This window comes from Macrosteles quadrilineatus, unplaced genomic scaffold (assembly GCF_028750875.1).
Source record: "Macrosteles quadrilineatus isolate MER2022 unplaced genomic scaffold, UCM_ALF_1.0 Scaffold_8__2_contigs__length_117827958, whole genome shotgun sequence".
NCBI lineage: Eukaryota > Metazoa > Arthropoda > Insecta > Hemiptera > Cicadellidae > Macrosteles > Macrosteles quadrilineatus.
The window spans coordinates 12,098,422-12,122,256 of NW_026542601.1; the positions used below are offsets into that span (position 1 = coordinate 12,098,422).

The following is a 23,835-nucleotide window of genomic DNA, read 5'->3' on the forward strand; positions in this document are numbered from 1 at the left end:
TGGCATCAGCTGTCGTACAAATTACAAAACAGCTGACCTGGATGATCGCCTTACGGCAACGAGATGGGTAAAAATGTGTAATTTTGAGTTATATTTATTTTGCCAATTTTTTATATCTAGATAAACCCTATTTACCCGTTCTTTATTTCTGGTGGAGAATGGATTTTTATTTTAACGTACCACAGACGGTTTAACTCTTCAATTGTTCATGATTTTCTTATTTCCACCCGATTATAACTACATAATCGAGACCAATTTTAACTGATATTTTAAGTTGAACATGTTTGCCTATTCATCTGTATGCTGTAATATACATGCAATGTTATAAACCAAAAATAGTAAAGAATGTTTTGCGTAAAATTGTAAGGATTAAAGATTGATGCGCTGTAAAGCCTTCAATATTTCGGTAACTGTTACACATTTTCAAATGCTAAGGAAAATGTACTTTTTAGCGAATATCCCTATAGGGAAGTAGCTATTACCGTAGGTCTCATGGTAAGACTTAGGCCCGGGACCGATTTACTTTTTCATTTTGGTGTCCCCAGAGGCCAAAAACACCATTCGTTCAAATTTTTATATATGTATATATATATATATATATATATATATATATATATATATATATATATATAGATATATATATATAGATTTATATATATCCTACTAATATTATAAATGAGAAAGTTTGGATGTATGGATGTATGGATGTATGTTTGTGACAAGTGAACGCGAAAAATACTGGTCGGATTGGGCTGAAATTTGGCATGATGATAGCTCACATTCCCGATTAACATATAGGCATATTCTTATTTCAAAAATCCTTTCGGGCTCCGCCCCAGTGGCTCTGGAGTTTCCCATGTTAACCTTATGAGAAATGGAATTATTGAACTTAACAGCTGTTTCAATTAAACAAATTGGTTCTGTTCTATGATGTTCAATAGCATTAAAGTTACAAGGATTACCAACAGGGTGCAGCACTATTATTTCTTTTACATTTATGACAACAGCTAATTTGCAACCAAAAGGTGAGTGAGCGTAGCGAACGAACTTCAACCTGGAGGCGAGTTAGCGTAGCGAACGAGCTAACCTGAAGGCAAGTGAGCGCAGCGAACGAGCTCCAACCTAAAGGTGAGTGAGCGTAGCGAACGAGCTCCAACCTAAAGGTAAGTGAGCGTAGCGAACAAACTTCAACCAGGACGTGATTGAGCCATGCCAACGAGATAATCTTGAAATTAAGAAGTTAAACGGGGCAAAGCCCGCGGGTTACAGCTAGTATATATATATATGTGTGTCCGTGAACACGATAACTTGAGTAATTTTTATCCGATTTTGATGAAATTTGGTTTGAAGGTGTAAGGCGGGATAAACTTGAATGAGTTCGCGATCCAGCATGATCGGATCATGGGAACAGTGTTTTATGGGGGGTTTTATGGGGTAAAAATTGGTTTTTCTCACTTTTGACCCTTAATACACAAAATTTCCCAATTTTTCTCTAAACCTTCTTAAAGAGCTTTAAAAAAACAAACAATTCAGTATATCAAAGTGTTTTTTTACAGTTATTGGTTATGGAGGAAACTAAAAAAATGGTAAATTTAAAATTCCCATGTTATTCTTATGGAGAATATTGTAAAATGTTGTAGTTTGCTTGTTTATGGATATATTTTGATCAAACTTGGCAAATATATTCATTTTATACTAAGCAATACTTATTTTACTTAAAACACGTACTTTATTAGTTTCCTTGTAGCAGCAAACCTAGGTACTCGTTAAACCTAATGTTATTTAAATAGATCAATTGAAAATCAATTCAGCCAAATGGAAATTCGCTTAGACGGCAGGTTTGCTGCGGCGGGGGTATTTTATTATTCATTACGACTTATATTGTCAGCAACAAGTTCAAACGTGAATCCCATTTAAGTAAAAAAAAAAAAAAAAACTGATGAACTAGTTTTGACGACTCCAGAGACATAAAACGAACCTCTAAAGTCCACAGGAAAAGTTCCTCGGCAACTAGCTAGTTAATCCAGAACGCTAGTTATTTCAGAAAATTGCCAAAAGAATTAAAGTGTCAAATAAACTGTTTCAAATTTAAAACTAAAAACTTACTTGGTTTGCAAAGTATTATATTCCATAGAAGAGTGTATGAATAGTTAAGCAAATGTTAATTTAAATAGCTAAGTTTACACTATTCAGATGTACTAACAAGTACTTTTCTTGTACGAATAAAAATATTTTGATTTGACTATAATCGAATATTATCGAGCGTCCGCGACGAATGTGTGATTATTAATGTGTGATACAGATCAGGGACATATTTCCGAATAGGCGGACTAGGCGCCCGCCTAGGGCGGAAAATTTTAGGGGCGGCAAAATTTTGAGGGTAAAAAAAAAACTAAGTTTTAATCTAAAAAAAAATTAGAAAATAATTTTGAGAACGGCAAAATAGCCATTTCAAATATTTTGATTAAGTATAAAACTATTTCAGAACGCATCCAAGTCAAACAAACGTCAATAGTTTATTACACAGATGTGTAGAGTTGTCCGTGCTGCCCTATTGGTCTGGCGGACACGCTCGCCGCGGGAGCGGATCGCCGTGCCGGCCGCTATGTAGTGACAAACGTAGAAAACACTCCCTTCTGTTTACTTCATACACCACTACGCAGCGGCAGCACTATAGCTGAAAGATTCTTTTGCTAGGTTAAAATCAAGAAGGAAAGTGTGAACTAAATACTTACCACTGTACCAAACTTAACTAACTTAAAATTATTTAATATTCTTTCAGTAAAAGTACGTAATTTTTCTTTGCGATTCATGTGTTTTTTGTAAGAAATAAATAGTTTAAGAAAACATATTTCTTTCATTTCATATCAAAGCCAATAGCACGTCTCTCAAGTGGATCTGATTAATAGTGTTCAATGAAAAGCGTAATAAGAACTATTGTATACAGATGATTTTGTGTGCCGTTTAATGCCGCAAAATGGGATTGTAAAAATACTGATTAGATAAAAAAAATGGTGCCTTCCGTGTAGGCCTATCCAAGTCAGAATGTTTTGCAAAAAATGGCACAAAAAACATCCGTTAAAAGGGGTCGAAATAGTATATTTCTTACCTAGGGCCGAAAATGAGGTTTCGCCGGCTCGAGATAGTTTTTAGGTTCAAGACGAAGTCAACCTAAAACGATCGAGAGCTGCAAAACCATTTCGGTCCATGGTACGAACGCCATTTTCCACACTATACCTTAATAGCACGAGCTTAATTCACCACAATAATGATGCACACTGATAGTCAACACAACTAGAACTTTAAGGTTATGTGAAGAAATAATTTGAGGAATCAGCAAAAATTAAAATAAATAGTTGTTAGGCAGCGGTGACAATAAAACAATTCTATTGCAATGCTATGGATACTGATTGTGTATTTAATATGCATACATGTTTAAAAAAGTAAGTAATCAGCTGATTTTGCGGCCCTAGGGATGTAAGAACCAGGTCGGTCCCCAAATGACGATGACAGCTGGCATGGCCATCAAAACGTAACTTTCAGCCACCAATTAACGCATGTAAAACAGCTAAAAACATCATAGTGTGGTGAAAAGTCATTAAATTTGTTGATGCCGCATGCAATATTACCGATTATTTTTCCACAAAACCAGCTGACAGGGCATGCATTGGCCATTGGGGTGATATTAGTGAGGTTGGGGAGTGCGTTGAAAAGTGGGAGCGGGAGGGGCGGCGGCAAACTTTGTTGCCTAGAGGCGGCAGATACTTAAATACGTCCCTGATACAGATAGTGATATGGCACAATCAGTGACACTTATCCACATGAATAGCATCTCCACAGAACTGGTTTGTGAAGGTCGGGATAGGAATGTGAGTGATGATACGGGGTTACAGGTCGTGGAACGTGGAACTGCCAAAATACTTCCCACGTGCTCAATACAGCTAGTCAGCCACAGCCAAGACAAGGGAATGAGAAGGACGGACCGGGATTGCGCCAGTTATGTAAGGGTTAAAAAGAGTCAGCCTGGCACGCACCGGGATTGCGCCAAACGCTACCCTAGGTAGCCGGGTAATAGGGCGGAAGATGGAATGTAACCTAACCTAATCCATCCTATCTTACCTAACCTAACCTAACCTAACATAACCCGATAATGAAGGAAGGAACTAAAGTTGTACTTGAAGTATTTTCTGAACTTGAAGAAATGCCATATTGGCGCAACGACGTTGCGTTTTAGGGGGGGATTTGGCAGTGGCGCAATCCCTGTGGACCGGATAATAGCTTGTTTTACATAGAGTTCCTTCAGTGGCTATGCCATGCTTAAGTGGGCTTATATTCGATGTTGAAACCCAGTCTAATATTTTTAAATATCCGCAAACAACTGCTGCTTATCGAAAATACATATTTTAATGTCGAGTTAAAAATTTGGCTTTTTTCACACTCAGTTACACATAGAAATACAGAGGTGACTCAGTTGGTTGTGTTCCATTTAGAAGGAGTTGGTCAGTATCCATGATCCGGTAGTTGGTCACGAAAATCATTTCACGGTCTAATGGCTAGGTATAAATCAAGTTTCTAGTAGCTCAGTTGGTAGCACTGGCAATAAATCGTATTGTTGCTCGATATTAGAAGTAATTAGAGAGTTAATGTATGGTTTTCCTTTTGCTGAAGATAAAATAAATAAGTTCGTTTGTTAAACGATCGAGGGCTGCAAAACCCTTTCAGTCAGTGGTACGAACACTTTTTTTCACCACACTATACGAAATTGGGAAAATATATACAATAAATGAACACAATTACACCTGTAAGGTTATGTGAAGAAGTATTTAGAGGTATCAGCAAAAATAATAAATAGTCTGATTCCTCAAAATATTTCTTCACATAATTTTAAAGCTGTAGTTGTGTTGACTAAGTTAAAGTTGTTAGTGTTAATTATTTTTTTGTGAATAGTGCTACTAGGGTATGTGTGGTGTAAAATAGCGTTCGTGGTTCGTACTATACGGACCGAAATGGTTTTGCAGCTCTCGATCGTTTAAAAAACGAACTTATAAACTGCCTCGAGCCAGAAAACCCGAATTTTCGGCCCTAGGTACGAACATACTTTAAGTAAATAAGCGAACAGCTGATTTTCGGCCCTAGGGATGTAAAAACCTGCTTGGTCTCCAAATGACGATGACAGCTGGCAAGGACAGCAATACGTATTTCAGCCTCCAATAACAATAAACGTTTATAAAACTACAAAAACATCGCAGAGTGGTGAAAATTATAGGCTATCTTATATAGTCTTCTTTATTAGCAGGGATATAAATTTGTTCTTCACCTGTCTGCAGGTGATCAATGCCGGGTATAGTACAGATGTTTAAAATAAAACGATCTGAAATATTTAAACTAAACTTTGTTCAATGACGATAAGTTAATGAGGGCCAGAGTCCAATACAGTTGTTTATTTGAACGTTTCCTAAAAATTAGGACTGTTTCCGAAAACAATTAATTATTTTCAAATACAGTACATATGCTGGGAAATATTTGATCTTGAATATTTAAATAGAAACCCACGTTAGTCATCATGTTTTATCTGCGTCATTATATGACTTATGTTGGACGTTTGCTTGTATATCATTTCAAACTGTTTACATTTGATTTAATATTCTTGGTCATGAGAACATTTTGAAGAGTTCCAACAGTATTACAAATTGAAATCATACGAGATTTAACAAGATTTATCTAGTTAGAAAATAAGATTGCCGTGTGTTTTAAACTAATTCATTGACTTTTTTCTGCAATTGACTATATATTAGTTAATGGTCCTTTTTCTCTTATTCCTACCTTCTACCACAGTAAATTATGGTTCTGCCTCTAAACAGGTATTATCCAACTCCTTCAGTAGTTAAAACGCAACTTATGTACAGCAGTGTGTTGCTGTAAGCTCTTATTGTTTGCAGGCGCCTATTTGTTACATAAAATCTTGGATACACTAATCAGTATTCAAAATGAGTATACATTATCAATTATAAAACCTCTAGAAGTCTCAAGTAGTCAATATCACACTTCCGTGCGTATGGGAATTATGTTTCAATTTTAATACTTCAGAAGACTGTGTACTGAAGTGTGAAAATAAAAAATATATTAATATATTTACTGTATTCAACGATATAACGCCAGCTCAACTTATGCTAAGGATTAAGACCAAAATCTCTTGCGTATATATAGCCAACTTAAGCCTAAGAATTTTGATGTAAATGCTATGGTAAAACTAACAGCTAAGCGTAGTCTGTAGTCGTACGATAAAACTCGTAAACCATTGCCTAAACTAAATTAGAGCCAAATTAATCAGTTTTGTTTTAGTACAGAAGGGTAAAACATGGGGATCGGGACAGATGGATAAATCTTACATAACACCCATAGGTCATATTAGCGAATTTCCCATATAGGGAATAAGCTATTACCGTAGGTCTCATGGTAAGATCTGGACCCGGGACCGATTTAGTTTTTCGTTTTGAGGTCCCCAGAGGCCAAAAACACCATCCGTTCAAATTCATATATATATATATTTATATATATATATATATATATATATATATATATATATATATATATATTTATATATGTGTCCGTTAGCGTGATAACTCGAGCAAAAATGGTCCGATTTTGATGAAATTTGGTATAAACGTGTAAACCTACATTTATTTGAACGAGTTCGCGAACCAGCATGATCGGACTATGGGAACAGGGGTTTATGGGGGGTTTTATGGGGTAAAAATGGGTTTTTCTAATTTTTCACCCTGAAAACATAAAATTTTGCAATTTCTTTCTAAACCATTTTGTAGAGCTCAAAAAAACAAATAATTTAGTATATTGAAGCATTGTTGCATGCCTAACGGTTACGGAAAAATCTCAAAATAATGTAAATTTAAAATTACCATTTTATTCTTATGGAGAATAAATACAGTGTTTGTAGCTTGCTTGTGTATGGACATATATTAATGAAATTTTGAAATTTTGTTTACTTCATACTAAACTATTAATATTTCAATAAAAACCCCCTATTTTCTTCCCTGTAGCAGCAAACCTAAGTACTCATTAATATTAATGATGTTTAAATAGGAAATAAATCTGACAATTTTAAGGGAACAATTTAGTGGAATTCCAGCTGTGTATATGGAAATTCGCTTAGTCTGCAGGTTTGCTGCGGCGGGGGTATATATATATAAAATCCAATGTATGTTTGTTTGTATGTATGTATGTTTGTTTGTCCTTTATGGACTCCGAAACCACTCGACAGATTGTAATGAAACTTTCAGGTATTATTAAGCATTATTCAAGGATGGTTTGTGTGAAGTTTGGTGCAGATCCGTCAAAAGGGCTCCGCCCCAGTGGCTCTGGAGTTTCCCATGTTAACCTTATGAGTACTCATATTTAAATGGAACTAAAGATTCTTAACAGCTGGTTCAACTAAAGAATTTAATTCTATGATGTTCAATAGCATTAAAAAGTTAATAGGTTTACCAACAGGGTGCAGCACTATTATTTTTTTCAATTTATGACAACAGCTAATTTGCAACCAAAAGGTGAGTGAGCGTAGCGAACGAATTTCAACCTGGAGGTGAGTTAGCGTAGCGAACGAGCTAACCTGAAGGCAAGTGAGCGCAGCGAACGAGCTCCAACCTAAAGGTGAGTGAGCGTAGCGAACGAACTTCAACCAAGACGTGATTGAGCCATGCGAACGTGCTCATCTTGAAAATGAACGAGCATTTGACATAAAACCACATTAGGACTGGACGACGTCTGTCGGGCCAGCTAGAACATTATAAATCAGAATGATGGAAGAAAAGTCAGGAGAAACAGGACACATTTAAGGAGGCCCCCCCTCTAAATCAAAACCCAACATTGGTCTGATCTTGTCAAAAGAGAATTCCATCAAGAAGAGTGTATGATGTGTCTTCGTTACTTGTTTGTAGGTATGGTTTTCATAAGAGATGAGCATGGGAGTAGTTTAATGTTGAACTTGCATCTCCCTACTGGACATATTGGGGAGATATATGCTCGTTGATTTTATGACATGCTTTTTTAGTCTTTAGTTATATTTCCTTATAGGAAACCCAATAGTAATGGACGGTGCTATAATGTAAAGATTGGTTTAATAACTAGGAAACTATATACTTCACCAACTGCCAGTACACATCAACCCAAGTATTTTATTACGATTTTAGTGTCCATTAATATATTTTGTATAATTATTTTGGTGTTACGCATGTACGAACAAAAAATTATAACAACAGATGACATTGGCTTATTTAATCCAAAAGCCTCAGAGCAGAAATCATAGATGCCTGCCTGGCTGGATGACTGCAAATGAAAAACAGCTGATCTATGAGCTCAGCTCAAGCAAGCATACAGTGACAGCGAGATCAGAATTTAGCATTATATAAATGCGATATTATGTCGAAGTCTAAAAATATTGTAAGCATATTTTTGTGTTAAAAATTAGAAATAGAACTGGTTTTTAAGTACACATTCCTATCTCGCCACACTCTGCTCATTTAACCCTTAAAAAAAGGATTGTCAGAGCACCAGCCTAAGCTAGTGTTACCTACCATAGTAAACACTCTATTGTTGCTTTGTCATTACTTTCAAAGAAACTATGGTTAGTAATTCTATGGGATGTAGTTAATAGGCCTAGTTTTTGTTGGTTCTTAAAGGCCTATCATTAATTTTCCATCCCCAATTCATAATTTATGTTCTACTGAATAAAAATTTAAACTAGCATCTATTAGCAAGTAGGCCTAATGTAAATCTTAAATTTAACCTCAATTAAATTTGGTGATTTGAGTTTTCCAATCCGCTGAGTAGGTCTATAAAAATTGAAATTTCTATTTGAAATATCTATAGATTTACTCAAGCAAGTTTCACCATAGCCCTTAGCCTATTTATATGGTTTAGAGATCTTGTCGTCTTTGAGTAGGCCTAGGCCTACCTACTGTAATTTTTTTCCAATGTAGAATTTGGGCCTTGCTTGGCTAGGGCTGGGCCTAACTCTGAAATTTTCCACTTTTTAAAGATAAGTTAGCCTAAGTTAGTTGATGTATGCAAATATTATTAGTTTAAATAGCCATAAAACTTACAGGGAATGTGTGTAGAAATTGCAAAGTCTTAAGTTAGACATTTAAATTATTTTGACAGCGAGTAAACCTGCATGAAATGATTGATTTAACTTAACTAGGATAGGCTATGTGATTATTTAGCTTCAACATGTTCAATGGGCTGCACTTAACTTTAGGTCGAACACTCATTCTAGGTCGAACACTCATTCGAATGAAAATATCGATCGATAGCCCTATATCGATTAATCGATTGGTTCATTCGATATATGGTTTGGTTAGTTAGGTAAGGTTAACCTAACCTAACTAACCAAACGATATATCAAATGAAACAATCGAATAATCGATATTTTTATTCGAATGAGTAAGTTATAGTGACCTAAAGTAAAGTGCAACAGTTCAATGTACTGTAAAAATTTTTGATATCCAGAATGTTTAGTTAACCCCCAAACGTTATAATTAAATAGGTATTATAAGACCTAGGCCTAATATTAGCCTTCTTCAGTTAGTGACATATTTGATAATGGTACTCTAATTATAAGCCCTTGTGAAAGCTTTGATTAGGATGAAAGTTGTTTCGTTTACAGAAACTAACATAACAAGCTCTCTGCAGTAAGAAGGAGATTTTTAAGTTTCCAAAGATAAGATAGAGACCTAGGCAATTCTGTTGAAATCTAATTACCTTTCTATAGAGTTTAGTTTTATTTTAAATTTTAATTCATTTTATGTCACAAGGTAAACATTTTCTCTATCCATATGATGATTTGATACAAGTAGGCCTATTGTTCAGATTTTCATCTAGTTCAATAAGTTATGCCAAACATAAAAAATGTGTTTGGATCCAAGGTTCATTTAAAGTCAGTAGCTTTAACTTGCATATAGTTAAACGGTCATAAGCCAAGTTACTTAGGCCTAAGTTGTTTTACTTGACTGAACTAAGGCTCTCCGTTGTTATTGTACCATGCCATGTTTACAGGCCTTTAAACTTGTTTAAACTGACAATTTTAATAGGCCAATATTTTGGAACAGTAACTTAGGCATATTTTGTTGTAGGAACTAAAACAGTAGGAACTAGGGTTATAGGCTATTGAAAATGAATTCTACAATTTTTACAGTGCCGTGATAACAACATTTCTCTGTCTTCATTATGCTAAACAACACGCCTTTCAAAGGTACTGCCTACCGTGTTATTCGTAAAATTAACTTAGTATAGTTTTACCACTTTGAAATGCTATTACATAGTGTTTTAACCAGCAATGAAATGTAAGTACAGGCCTAAATTTAGTAACAGGTCGATGAGTGGTCACTCAAACGACGTGGGTTGAGTAAAGTTACTTAATTGTTGGGTTTAGACCCCTTAAGCTAAAAACTGTAAATGTAAATCAACATTTTTGGTTATTACAGATTTTGCGGATTCAGTCACCCGAAGGAACAAAGAGAGTTGAACTTTCTCCTAGTGACTCTACAATTACACTTTTTGAAAAGGTGTGTTCCTATAATACTAATAATTTTCATAAGTTTATCAATTTTCCATTATGTTTGCTAACTTTTATAAATAAGTTTACATCTAGTAACTGATAACATAGGGTTGAACGTATTGTTTTTTTGCCTATATATACTGCAGTCTTTAATATGTATAATTGTCAAAATGTTGAACAATTTTTCATGCAATGTAGCAATCTCTCATACCGGTACTCATTTTAACACAGTTCCTTCAAAGTTAACCTACCTATATGAAATGTAAGTGGGGTAAAGGTAATTGGTTATGAAGAAGACCTGGATGACTAGTTTTGACTTGTACTTGGAGTTCAAGAAGTTATAATAGAGGTATTGTGTAGAAAATGTAAGATTTTATAATGATTTTTTTCTGTATCAAGGTAGATACAATCAAAAAGGATACTATAACTGTCACTCTGCCTTGTGATTCTGCATTAATCTTGTATACTTTATTACTTATAATTACGTTTTCACACACTAGTGGTGTCAGTGTACATAAACGAGCTTCTTCCCGCATTAAACAATTACATCATTTTAAAAGGTGACCTATCTTGTTTTTGACAAGTTTTACTATTAGAGAATATTAGGGGATCTTTACTTGTTTTGCCCAAACAGGATGTTATCTCCTAACTTCACTTTAACCACTATGATTTTAACTAGCCCGTAGGGTAGGTACTGTTATAACCCAACCTCCTTTGTTCAGGTCCACAATGCCTTTGAGCTGCCAGGCTTCACATTTGCCTTGTATCGAGAGCCATCGCGCGCTCAAGAGATTGTGTCGTCACGCAGCAGCACGGTTGGCAGCATCGGTCTGCGTCACGGAGACATGGTCTACATGGTATCTATAAACGGAACAGTACCTTGGGACAAGCCCGGGACCAGCAAGAGCTCCAGCTTAGGTTCGTAATTTCTTAGAGCCTATAACTAGGCCCACATAAAAATTACAAGTAAAAGGTCGTTTGTTGCCTCCAAGTCACTATATACTATTTGTACATTTGAAAAATTATACTATGCGGTTATGTTCTTTTTGAATTGAATTGAAATTGAATTTTAAGTGGTGAATGTATAATTTAGTTTTAGTTTATTTAATGTCTGTTTCCTCAGTTTTCTTCATTCAGCCAGCTATCATGAATTGGAGATTTTTCAGAGCAATAATTTGTATCTAAGTTTCTTCTGAAAATTTTGTTTTGCCTATATTAATTTGTATCTAAGTTTCTTGTGAAAATTTCGTTATGCCTATATAACTTTGTATTTAAGTTTCTTGGGAAAATTTAGTTTTGCCTATATTATTTTTGTATCTAAGTTTCTTGTGAAAATTTAGTTTTGCCTATATTAATTTGTTTTTAAGTTTCTTGTAAAAATTGAGTTTTGCCTAGCCTATATTAGTTTGTATCAAAGTTTCTTGTAAAAACTGATTTTGCGTTTATTAATTTGTACGGTATCTAATTTTCTTTGAAAATTTAGTTTTGCTTATATTAGTTTGTATCTAAGTTTCTTGTTAAAAGTTATAAATTTACTGACTTGCACTCCACTGCTACAGGAGACATAGCCAAGGGAGGTTCTGTTCCGGCGTCACCGTCCAGTAGTAGTTCGCGGTTGTCCAGCCTGAACCAAAACCACAGCCAGGGAGGTGCAGTGGTAGAGGACGAGGTCGACCAGCAGCTGGCTCTGCAAGACGGACGTTTCCACCGTACCAGGGACAGGCAGTACGTAGTTGGTCATATCTAATATTTAAACCTTTTAATATTATTTGGCAATCCGGAGGATAACATCTACAATCTAGTATAAACCATCTTACATAGATTCCTCAATGCTTGAGATGACAACAACCGACCATGAATATTTAGCATGGTGATTAATACAATCGGTTAACTAAAATCAAAATAATAAACTTGTCTCAACTTAAACTGATAACAATAATTTAAGGTTAGTACAGTTTAAGAATAGACTTTAGGATGGGACTGTGATTTTTAGACTAGCAGTTGCTAAGGTAGCTTACCTTAGAAAAAATCCAGCTAGGCCGTAATACACAAAGATAGAGCACACAAGTGTAGACAAATATAGTTGTGTAAAATGGTTGCCATGTAATGTGCTACCGTCACTGTCTCACTGATCTATTTTTCGTAGTAAAGTTTAAATAAGATTTTAACACTATCCATAGGATAAATTGCAATTCATTTCTCATTTAACAAATAATGTGACATCCGTCCATTTTTGTGGTCTTTCTAATTCTCTCCAATTTCATCTGTAATTTATTTTTTAATCACAATTTTCACTTTTCTCTTTTCAATTCCCTCTTCAACCTAATCTCAAGTCTGTTTTTGTTCCATTAATTTGCTGTATTTTTCAATCCAAACACCCACCTAGACTCTTTTGAATTAGTAATAATATTTTGTTTCAGGCAATTTTAGATTCTCTACAGTATATTCTACAGTGTATTATCTACAGTATATTTTATATTCATAGGTTACAATTAAATCAGGTTGGGTAAAGTTGTTGTGTTGTGTTTTTCAGCTGCCAACACGTAGGTAACAGTAGATGTTTCAACTGCTCTTCCATTGAGCCTTACGATGAAGCTTACCTGCGGGAACACAACATCAAGCATATGTCCTTCCACGCATACCTGCGCAAGATGACTGCTGGCCAGGATAAGTAAGTCTCATGCATGTGGACCATGAAATATAAGAAGAGCTTACTCAGTTTTTTATGTACATTCTTAATAACTTTAACTTATGAGCTAACCCTTTGAATAAGTATAGTTCTTTTCATCAGTTGAAACAGATTTGTAATTTTTTTTAAATAAAGGTACCAGTTTTAATTTATGTGGTGCGTCTAGTCTTAGTTTTGTGTGTTCTCTCTGCCAGAGGGTCAATGAGGAAGGCCAATGAATATGAATAAGCAAATTAATTGGAAATATAATGGACATTAGAAGAAATTATTACGTATGTGTAAGCTTTTATGCAGTCAAGGAGTATTTGAATCAAGACAATGGAACTGTAGACGATTGTTTGTCCTCTTGTACACATTTAATAATAACTTTATAAATACAAGTTCTAGTGTAAGCCTGGCTTTATTTTGAAAGCATAAGTTAGCCTCTGTTATACTCTATTAAATTCCATGTTGATGGCCCCTGGATTACTTTATATGTCTTATAATATTATGGTACAATTACCTCGTCAACTGACTGATAACATGGACAACAACGAGGAAGGAGTCTGACACTGCAGTCTACTACCTGCGCCGGGACCGTACGTGTTGTGTGGGTGTGATAGGCCTATCAATGTCAATTAATTGTTTGTATTCGTGTATTTATTGTGTCCGTGTGACATTAATGTCTTTGTTTTTGTAACCCTGACGATGCCGCATTTACGGCAAAACATGTAGGTTGTTAACCTCAATCAACATTTGGATTACTTGACAAGGTAATTGTACCATAATATTATAGTACTCTATTAAGTAAGATTTGTGTATTCCAGTAGTTTTGGTAGGGTTGAACAGTCAAACTTTGTAGCTGTTTAACTACCCTAAAAGATCAAATATCCACATTCAATTCTCTATAGAATCTTATGAACAAACCAAGGCAAAATGTAACCTAGTGGTTGTTACAGAGGAAAGTACGCTGCGTTAGAAGACATCACGTGCCGTATCAAGCCTGGACCTGCGTGTAAGAAACATCCCCCATGGCCTAGAGGGATCTGCTCTCATTGTCAGCCCAACGCCATTACACTCAACAGACAGGTAAAGACCAGTAAGGTACTATTGTTGCAATCTAACTTTATGTGCGTAAAATGGAAAATACAAATATAAATTTTGACCTCCAGTGCTTGAAAGATTTTTTAAAATTTTTTCACATTCAGGCTTATGCCTGTTGATTTGATTTGTGTTTCCAAATCATGACTGCATAATGTAGTAGGCTTTGATATACCTCAAGCCTTAATATACCTCATCATGTGACCACAGCTTATGCCAGGGCTTTTGTTGTTACCGCTTGCCGTCAGTGGAACGGCTTGGCCTACCCCTGCACATTAAAACCCTCGAAAAACATTTTCATTTTGTGGTAGCTCTGAAAAATCTCTACTTTGAGCAGAATGATGGTCTCGGCTGGCATGTCCGAAGTCTGCTATGTCTTTGCGTGATTGCTGGTGCAAGTATGCGAAAGTGTTTAGATTTGTGGTCTTTTTTTGTTAAATTTGTAAAAATTTGTTTATAAAAAATTTTAAGAAATGTGCATAAATTGTTAAATATGTAGATGTATAATTAGATCACGTAATTTAATTGTATTTTTATTTCTATGTATGTCAGGTTTTTCAGTTATTTATAATGATGGGACCTATGCATAAACTTCACAGATTAATATGGTTCTAAACCTTGTCTCCAAGGCTAGAAGGGAATAATGTGATACCCTTTTACCTTACAAAGATTACTTTGTTGCCAGTGGTGGTTCTAGGACCTTGTCAAGGGGGGGGGTTCGGGGTCCAGGGGATTTTTTTTGCACTTCCAAACTAGTTTGATGACTTTCTAAAGCCATTTTTAACGCTTAAACCTGTGTCCAATTGTTCAAAAACTCCCATTTCACCTGTTGTTTGTCATAAGCAAGTAGACATTGAAAAACTAAACTGTGACGATTGCATTCATGAATTTCAAAACATAATGTAGACTTCAGCCATATCTCCCAAAGCCGTTTAGTGACTTTATAAAGCCATTTTTAATGCCTAGAACTGTGTCCTTAATGCCATATCCTCCTAAAAGCAGTTTGGTGACTTTCTAAAGCCATTATTCATGTCTAGAACTTTGTCCAATTGTCCAAAAACCTCCTATTTCACCTGTTATTTGTCATGAGCAAGTAGACATTTTTAAAATTTAAATATGACGAACTTGCATTCATTTAAAAACATACTGTAGACTACGGTCATATCTCCTAAAAAGTCGTTTGGTGACTTATAAAGCCATTTTTAACGTCTAGAACTGTATCCAATTCTCCAAAAGCCTCTTATTTCACCTGTCATGCAAGCAAGTAGATACGTTTTTTTCTGCTTACGTTTCTCTCCAATTCCAAAAATCTCTTGCAGTTTTCGGCACTACATAAAATATTTTAACTATCCAACAACAGCAATAAATTAGTCACAGTAGACAAACCACGATATAGTATCAAATTATAGCCTACTGGCGTTACTTCTGATGATGATGTCTGTTAAGTAGACAATTTGACAACTAGGAACATGAAATCAGCTGTTTCCCCGTCCTCACTGTCTTGCTCGGCGCTTGCCTGCGCCTCTGCGGCCTAGCATGTCAACAGCTGACTGCTGGAAAAATTGGATTATGTGTACAACTTTTATTGTTATATTCGTCGTGCTATTGCCCCACAAAGTTTATCCAGGTGGATCTTAATACTAATCCTGCTATCGCTTATTTAATTTATTTGGCAAAAACTACATTGCTGTCTGTTTTATAATATTGCACGTTTTAAGGACAAAAAACATATATGTTTAAATTTATTTTCCAGGGTCCAATTGGGGGAGAGGGCTTTAGCTCCTGTAGCCCCCCCCCCTTTGAACGACCACTGTTTGTTGCTAAAAAAATGGTATTCAAATAAAAACATCTCCATTTTTAAATAATATACACTTTAAGACAGTTACTAGATGAAAAGCATATTTTTGTTTACTTACCATTTACTTTTTACCTACCATTCATCCCTACTCTTGATCATTTAAGCTTTAAAATTATACATCAATTGTAAAAATTGGTTTAAAGTAGGATGGGTGAAAGGGGAAAAGCAATATTATAGATTGCTTTTTATTGCTTTTTTAAGGTACTGGTAACTTCATAATTATTACACATGTTAGTTACTTTTTGCTGACGGATTGGATCCACCGCTCACAATTCATAGTGAATTGGCAAGAATCCACATTGTTAAGCCAAATGCACAAATATATATAGAACACTTTGTTGCTTGGACACAGAGTTATCGGCATGTGGACAACGTGATGTTTGAGAACACGGAGCTTGTGGAGCGTTTTCTGCAGTATTGGCGCATCTCTGGACACCAGCGGCTAGGCTTGCTGTACGGCAGGTACGAGACACATACGGACGTCCCACTGGGCATACGGGCCGTGGTAGCAGCGATATACGAACCTCCCCAGGTGAGTACATAGAAATAACAGCTTCAAAAACAATGTTGTATCACTTCATATCAAGTTCTTAAATTAACAGCTTGAGTTATGTGTAAAAAAAGTGACAAAGAGAACCTAGTTAAATCAAAACACCTTTATGCAGAGAGTAAATCTATATTATAGCGTCGCAAGAATATCAATTAAACTAAAATGTCTTCCGCCACTTTAAGGGGTTCAGACAGCTTATTGAAGAACCTGACGCTGTTATAATATAAACGTATTTCAAGAATTCTCTGAGAGTATATTACTTTTGCCATTTAATGTGAGTTAACTTACTTTAATTATTACTTGGTAATAATTTACACTATGCCTGGCCAAAGTAGTAATTAAATAAGATTCAAATTTTAAAAACAATATGTACAAAACATTTAGGTTAAAACAATTTAGGTTATCAGTAAGCTAAGTTACCTTAGCTATGGTGTGTTCCGCAGGAGAGCTCAGCAGATCGTATACAGCTGTTGCCAGATGAAAGAGAGGAGATTGTGGAGGCGCTGGCTGCTCAGTTGGGACTGCGGAGAGTTGGCTGGATATTTACTGACTTGCTGCCTGAAGACCTTCAGAAGGGAACGGTAATGTCATTCTGTTGCTAATTGAATTTATCTTGATTTGATATTTTAATAGGCCTATTTTCAAAATTTCTACATAAAATTTGAATCAAGCTAGATTTTTTTCATTTGGTCCAAACAAAAAAGATTGTGAGAACTCGTGAGTAAAAAAAAACAATATTGCCAATTAGCTTGAAAGTTTGGCTATCCCCGTATTCCTATTTCTTTTCTCTTTGTTTAAATGTCTACACTATTCAGTTATTGATACAAAGAGTGTTTATGTTGTTGTAGGTGAAGCATGTCCGCAACGTCAACACACACTTCCTCTCAGCGCAGGAGTGTGTGATGGCTGGTCACTATCAGAACCTGCATCCAAACCCCTGCCGTTACTCCTCCACCGGCTACTTCGGCTCCAAGTTTGTCACAGTCTGCGTCACAGGTCAGTACCTCAATCTACACTTGAAATCGAAGTCTGTCGTCACACACTATTAGTGACGGAAAGACAGTTTATTATATTGTAAAACACTTAGGCATGCGACAAAATAAAATAGCTAAGGTTGCTGGTTTTGAACTTAGCAATGTTTGGATTCTCAGTTAACGACCTGACCCCATCACTGAGCTACTATGTTCGTTAAAAGTTTTTAACCGTGTTTTTACACCAGCATCTTGTAATATTCTTCAGCAAATGCTCACATTGGTAAAATTGAACAGTGGAGTGTTCAATGTAATTCATCAATAGTCAAGACCTATGATTTATTTGCCTTTTAGGATCAAATGTATCATGTGTTTCATAGTGGTTTTTAGTGTTAGCAAAGTACAGTAAACCTCGATTAACCGTCACGCTTTTATTTAACCGTGATTCTCTGTTATCCGCCACCTGCTCTCCTTAATACAGTATTTAGATTATTCTGTAATGCAATTTTATTTTCACTGTACGAACATTGAACAAGTACAACGTACAAAATAATAGTTCTGTATTATTGTAGTATGTAAGTAATTTAAATAATAAATATGTATTATTTATTCACTTGTACAGGGTTTACTGTGGTTCATTCCAAACCCTTTTAAATCAACTAACTGTACAGGTTTCTAACAGGATTTCTGTTATCCGTCTATTTGCTTAACTTAAGGGGTTCTACTGTAGTCTAGTTCTATTCATCTGATATATTCTCAAATTTTTCCCTCAGTACTTAAATTTCCTCAGATAAAATCGTTAGATTTGAAATATCTTAATTATAATTTATAAAATGATGAAACTTAATTTATGTGGTAACAATTTTTGGCAGAAAGGCAAAATAACGTTCTTAAGTAGCTGGGAGCCATCAATAAACAAAAATAAAAACACAAAGATTTGTCACATTTGTTACTACAGTAGAACCTCTTTAATCCGAACTAATTGGGACCGGGGGTAGTTCGGACTATTGAATAGTTCGGATTACAGAACATATTGTTGTTTTTACATAACAATAGCTAAAACCTGGCTAAAATTGATTGTAATTGGTGCGGGAAAAGTGAAAAAATGCTTTATAAAGTAAAATACAGTGTTTATTTAATACAGTAGTAAACATAGTGAATAAACTGTACTGTACATTAAATACAGTATACAATAAAGAACTACTGTAGTGTGTATAGAGTACAGCAATGAGACGTTCGGATTAGTGGACGTTCGGATTACGGAGGTTCGGGTTAAAGAGGTTCTACTGTATCTCAAGCATGATTGTAAAATGTTAAAGCCCAATTCTTGCCCAAATATTCCAACTATTTGAAATTTACTAATTACAAAATCAGAATATTTGTCTTGTGCTGAACTGATGTTGTAATTGTAGGAGACGCCACCAACCAAGTACACATGGAGGGGTATAGTGTCAGTAACCAGTGTATGGCCCTGGTGAGGGACGACTGTCTGGTACCTACGCGGGATGCTCCAGAGCTCGGCTACATCCGGGAGTCATCAGACAAGCAATACGTGCCTGATGTATTTTATAAGGTCAGTCTCTACCTCTATCTTATTATAAATATAATCGAACGATTCCAGGTTCCACCGTATAACAATCCGTCAACTATGAAATTTTACAAGAAACTAAAGTAAGAACGTTATCTCCCTTGTGGAGTTGCCACTTGGACAACCTGTTTAGTGCTGCTAAAATTAACCACATGATTTAGAATATCAGTAAGAACATTATTCTTCCAAAACTTCTATAACAAATTTGAGAACATTACGAGGATTTAATTGTAAATCATGTTAAACACATCTTATTTTTGTTGAGCAATACAAATTTTAACAGCACATGGGTTAGGGGGTTTAGGTGCTAAGACAACTCTGCTTTCCAAAGCGTTATGATTAAAAATTTAAATTTCCCTCGTTACGCTTAGCACCACTAGTTTATATAGTGCCACATAACGAAATCGCCTGCCTTCAGCGTGCCTCTTTCGGCCTGCCGCTGTTTTTTTTTTTCATAGAAACGGTCGAGGAGCTACGGAATCGAGAATTCCTCCGTTCTCTCGCCGGATTTGGTAGGAATAGCAATGTCACCCTTGCCGAACCGAAATTCCATGGCTTTCGTAACTCGGGATAAGTCTTTAAATATTAAGTAGATCTAAGATTAAGATGACAGGCTAGTTTAACAATTTAATATTAAGCCGGCAGGCTTTTGCTCCATTCGCAGAAATGTAAATTCCAAAAATTATGATTACCTCGCTTAACGAGTCCAAATATATTCAATAAGGAGTTGGGGAATGCCACAGACCTATTTTATTATCGTCTCAATTTTCACACTACTAAGCAATTTAGTTTGGAAGGTTAGCTATAGTTCTGTGTTCTAGTTAAATTATAAGTAATCGAAGCTAGCTTGGGCTGTATCTGGTCTTGGTAAAGATTTCCCCCAACAACGTTTCCTATTAAATTGTCACTCTATGAGGGTAGCAGAGGATAGCACGCTCTTAATTCCAACATACTAGAGTCCTCCAGGCCCTAGCACAACAGTCAGTCAATTACCTACATATTTCATCTCCACGGTATACATAACCCGGTCTTCCCAGTGTCCCCCCTCGGCTACACCCTTAGTCTATTCCCCAAGCCAAGAATGTGTTCTGAATAACCAAACCCATTGCTTTAGGATGTAACACGTCATCATAGATCATAGATTTGTGAGGTACCAAATTTTAAGGGGGGTAAAAACGTATTGCTAGTCAACAAACACCCTTACTTACCCGATTTTTATCCACAACATCCTACTCTGAGGCCTATGTGTTGGCCATAGCTTTGGCTATGGGCCAAAGAACGTAGGCCTACTTTTAATAACAGTGAAGTACACAAACACACCCACAACGATATATTTATTCATAATAGCACTCCGTTTCACATAATAAAGTTAAAACGACCAATTTTACGAATATTTAACGCCGATTACAACATCACTTAACCTCGAAATGGTGTTTGTTGACCAACGACAGACGACAACTAGACCGGCTCAACAGGTGAATTTCCGATCAGCTGTTGGCTAGTTCTCAAACTCACCACCAGAGCGATTAAGCCTCGACCGAGGAAATCATGATTTGAGGCGGACAAGAATTATTCGCTGTTTGACCGCCGACTAGCTCGCACGAACTACGAATACGACCCTACGATCCTATTACGAAGGTCAGCTAACACACTAGTTAGGCCCCTTTTTACGATTTACGTTATTTCTGTTTTATCTTACGCATACTGTACTTAACTTATTATCCTTTTCGTTTTCTTAAATTACCGATTTGACTTATCTAAATTAGTTTTCGCCGACTTGCATACAACCCGCCAGTTCCTGCCTGCCAGTGACTAGCGGTGGATACCTTTCGGCTCGTTTAAATCAATTGGCTACGAAATTACATTTGTTCCGTTCGCTTAAAGAATTGTTACGTACGTTTATTTTAGTTAATTCGTCGTTTAGTACCCCGAGACTTGTCGTCTAAGTTCTAAACCCCGTCTTTGGCGGGTGAAAGAATCAAGTCTTGGGAGCAGGCTGATTTGAACAATCGTCAGCCACGAATATTACTAGTATTAAATTTATTTTAAACTGTAACACGATAAATTCTACGTTCAATTATATTAATTAGGCCCAACGACTCTGTAGGAATTCTTTTACTTACATTCGATATTAGATCAATTACCAACGTCTTTGACTAATTAATTTAAAGTTTAATACGAGCATTTTATCGCATTGGCCCAGATAGAATACTTACCTGCCCTACAGAGTCATTCTAAAAGTCAGGCAAAATTCTCCACAACACTTTTACGAAGGCTGGGATGATATAGCTCCAACTGGGCGTCTGCAGGATTTCCTGAGCGCTTCTAGAGCTCTGAGCCTTAGATTAAATTTAAATAAATTGATCAGTCAAAGCCGCGACAACTTTGTATCGACCCCTGGATTTTTCTCGGCTCCTTCTGAGCACTCCGGGGAAGAAATTTGAGTGTGGCCGGTTCTAGGGGTAGGCCTAGCCTGACTTAGGTGAATATTAGTTTATTCCCCCCCTAGAATTTTGTGTCACAGATTATCATTATCCGCCATGACTTACATGTTATTGTCGACAAATATCATAACAATCTTAAGGGCGCGCTTTACCCGCAGTAGAAATCCTGCGATCGTTGTTGCTAACGCCAGTTACGCCGTTATGAGTTGGGAGCGCTAGCAGCGATGCGGCGAGAGGGGAAATGGCAAGATGGCCGCAACTGGCAAGCAACGAACTCCGGGCTGCACAGCGCTTGAGACTGAGATGGCTCTCGCACGCGCAGTCGCGCCCGCCCGCGCACCACTCACTGCCAGCCACGGCCACAGTAGACCAGCGCTTTTCGGTAGCCTTGCCTCGTCGCATCAACACAACCACACAACTCAAACTAGGCTACTACTGGGTGTTAGGCCTCTTTTATGCACGGCGTTTTCGGTCGGGCGAAATCGTCGGGCGGAATCGATGTCCCTTTTATGCAGTTTCTCCGCCGAGCGGAATCCGCTGATGCCCGTGGCGGGGGTGGTCAGTGCTACCAACTTCGTTAATTTTGCCATCGTCAGTGACCCAAGATGGATCCTTATGTATTGGTGTATAATTATATGTACATGAAGAGAAATAGACGACGGCGAAGGAGGTGGGCTGTACACCCGGTTAATAAAAGTCGTAGGGTGGATGGGGCTTTCACAAACCTATATGGGTTGCTGCGAAATGATGGGGAAAAGTTTGAGAAGTTCCTACGAAACAGTAAGTTTGTATTATTCCGCGGATTTAAACAAAAATGTAATTAATTCTCATGCAGTTTTTTCCCCTAATTACATCGCTTTATTTGTACTCTTCTATCAATTACAACGAATAATGATATTCTATTTACAATGATTACCGTAGGTGATTTCAATACTGTGGATGACAGAGCGTGGGGTACGTTGGCAGCACTACATTCCGCCCGACGGAAAACGCAGTTGCATAAAAGGGTTCCATTTGAACCTATGTAAAAACACGCTCCACGAAACGCCGAAACTCGGCGGAGTCTAAGTCCTCCGTCGGCCTCCGACGGAATTCTGAAACGCGACGGAGATTCCGTCGTGCATAAAAGGGTCCCATTTGATCCCATGTTAAAACACTCACCGACGGAATGCCCGATAGATTCCGCCCGACGGAAAACGCCGTGCATAAAAGAGGCCTAAGCGCTCCGATGTCGCGTACAGTATAATCATAGACTAAGCAACAAGTTTGTTTCATCTATGGTAGAATGTAGCGAAGTAAGCTATGTTTGTTATTCAAAATTATTACTTTTTTTCTACACCATTAGACATCTTAAAATTATGGACATTAGCAGTAAAAAAAGGAAATTTGTGTACATGACGTACAAATACACATTATAATTTGTCCTTCACTATATGCAAAGTATACACAACAAATACATAAAGGGTACCTAATATTATTTTATTTTCCAACAGGACCCTAGTCCACATCCTGGATTACATGGCAACTATTTAAAAACTCGGTAGGATTATAAAATTATTTGAAAATATATTTATTAATAAGGATTTGATGATTGAGTTGATTATGGATTATAGATTTTGATGATTTGATGAATTAAATCTCGGATATAGACCCTAATAGAATTTATATCCTATCTCTGATGGGTAGCCCTCTTGGGTATCTGGGATCAATAAGTTCTGGCAGAATGCATTTGAAATAGAAGTCAGTTAGTGGATTTTCCATATTCTTCCTCCAGAACTCATCGTCTCTCATGATCTTCTCCACTGACAAACCATGAGGTGTCCAAACTACAAACAAACAGTATTTCAATTTTGTTAATTTATATTATTACAGTATCTTGATTACTATTTTATTTTTTATATACAATAATAATGATTGTGCAACATTGAATTTCGTTGCAAATCGTGACGTTAATGGCTGTTTACAGCGTTTTAATGAGTTTGTCATCTGTTTTTATACTATATTGGATTAACCGTATTTTTCATTACCCCCCCCTCTCCCTATTAACTCAGGTAATCGAGTATCTACAGATAAGTTCAAAGT

General features: G+C 36.4%; 1 protein-coding gene across 2 annotated transcripts in view; it reads left to right on the forward strand.

Annotated features, from left to right (window-relative positions):
- Nucleotides 1–8,357: 8,357 nt before the first annotated feature.
- LOC128999265 (nuclear protein localization protein 4 homolog) overlaps nt 8,358–23,835 on the forward strand; it is a 47,841-nt gene continuing 32,363 nt past the window's right edge. The window contains exons 1-10 of one of the 2 annotated variants that reach the window (XM_054425660.1): nt 8,358–8,457; nt 10,500–10,580; nt 11,296–11,491; nt 12,133–12,298; nt 13,107–13,244; nt 14,201–14,330; nt 16,553–16,732; nt 17,194–17,331; nt 17,599–17,746; nt 19,134–19,294. In XM_054425660.1, coding sequence (XP_054281635.1) covers nt 8,437–8,457; nt 10,500–10,580; nt 11,296–11,491; nt 12,133–12,298; nt 13,107–13,244; nt 14,201–14,330; nt 16,553–16,732; nt 17,194–17,331; nt 17,599–17,746; nt 19,134–19,294 — 1,359 coding nt within the window. In that variant the 5' untranslated portion in view covers nt 8,358–8,436. Of the gene's footprint in view, nt 8,458–8,558; nt 8,642–10,499; nt 10,581–11,295; nt 11,492–12,132; nt 12,299–13,106; nt 13,245–14,200; nt 14,331–16,552; nt 16,733–17,193; nt 17,332–17,598; nt 17,747–19,133; nt 19,295–23,835 lie in introns of those variants that run through there. The other variant, XM_054425661.1, reaches the window with a different exon arrangement.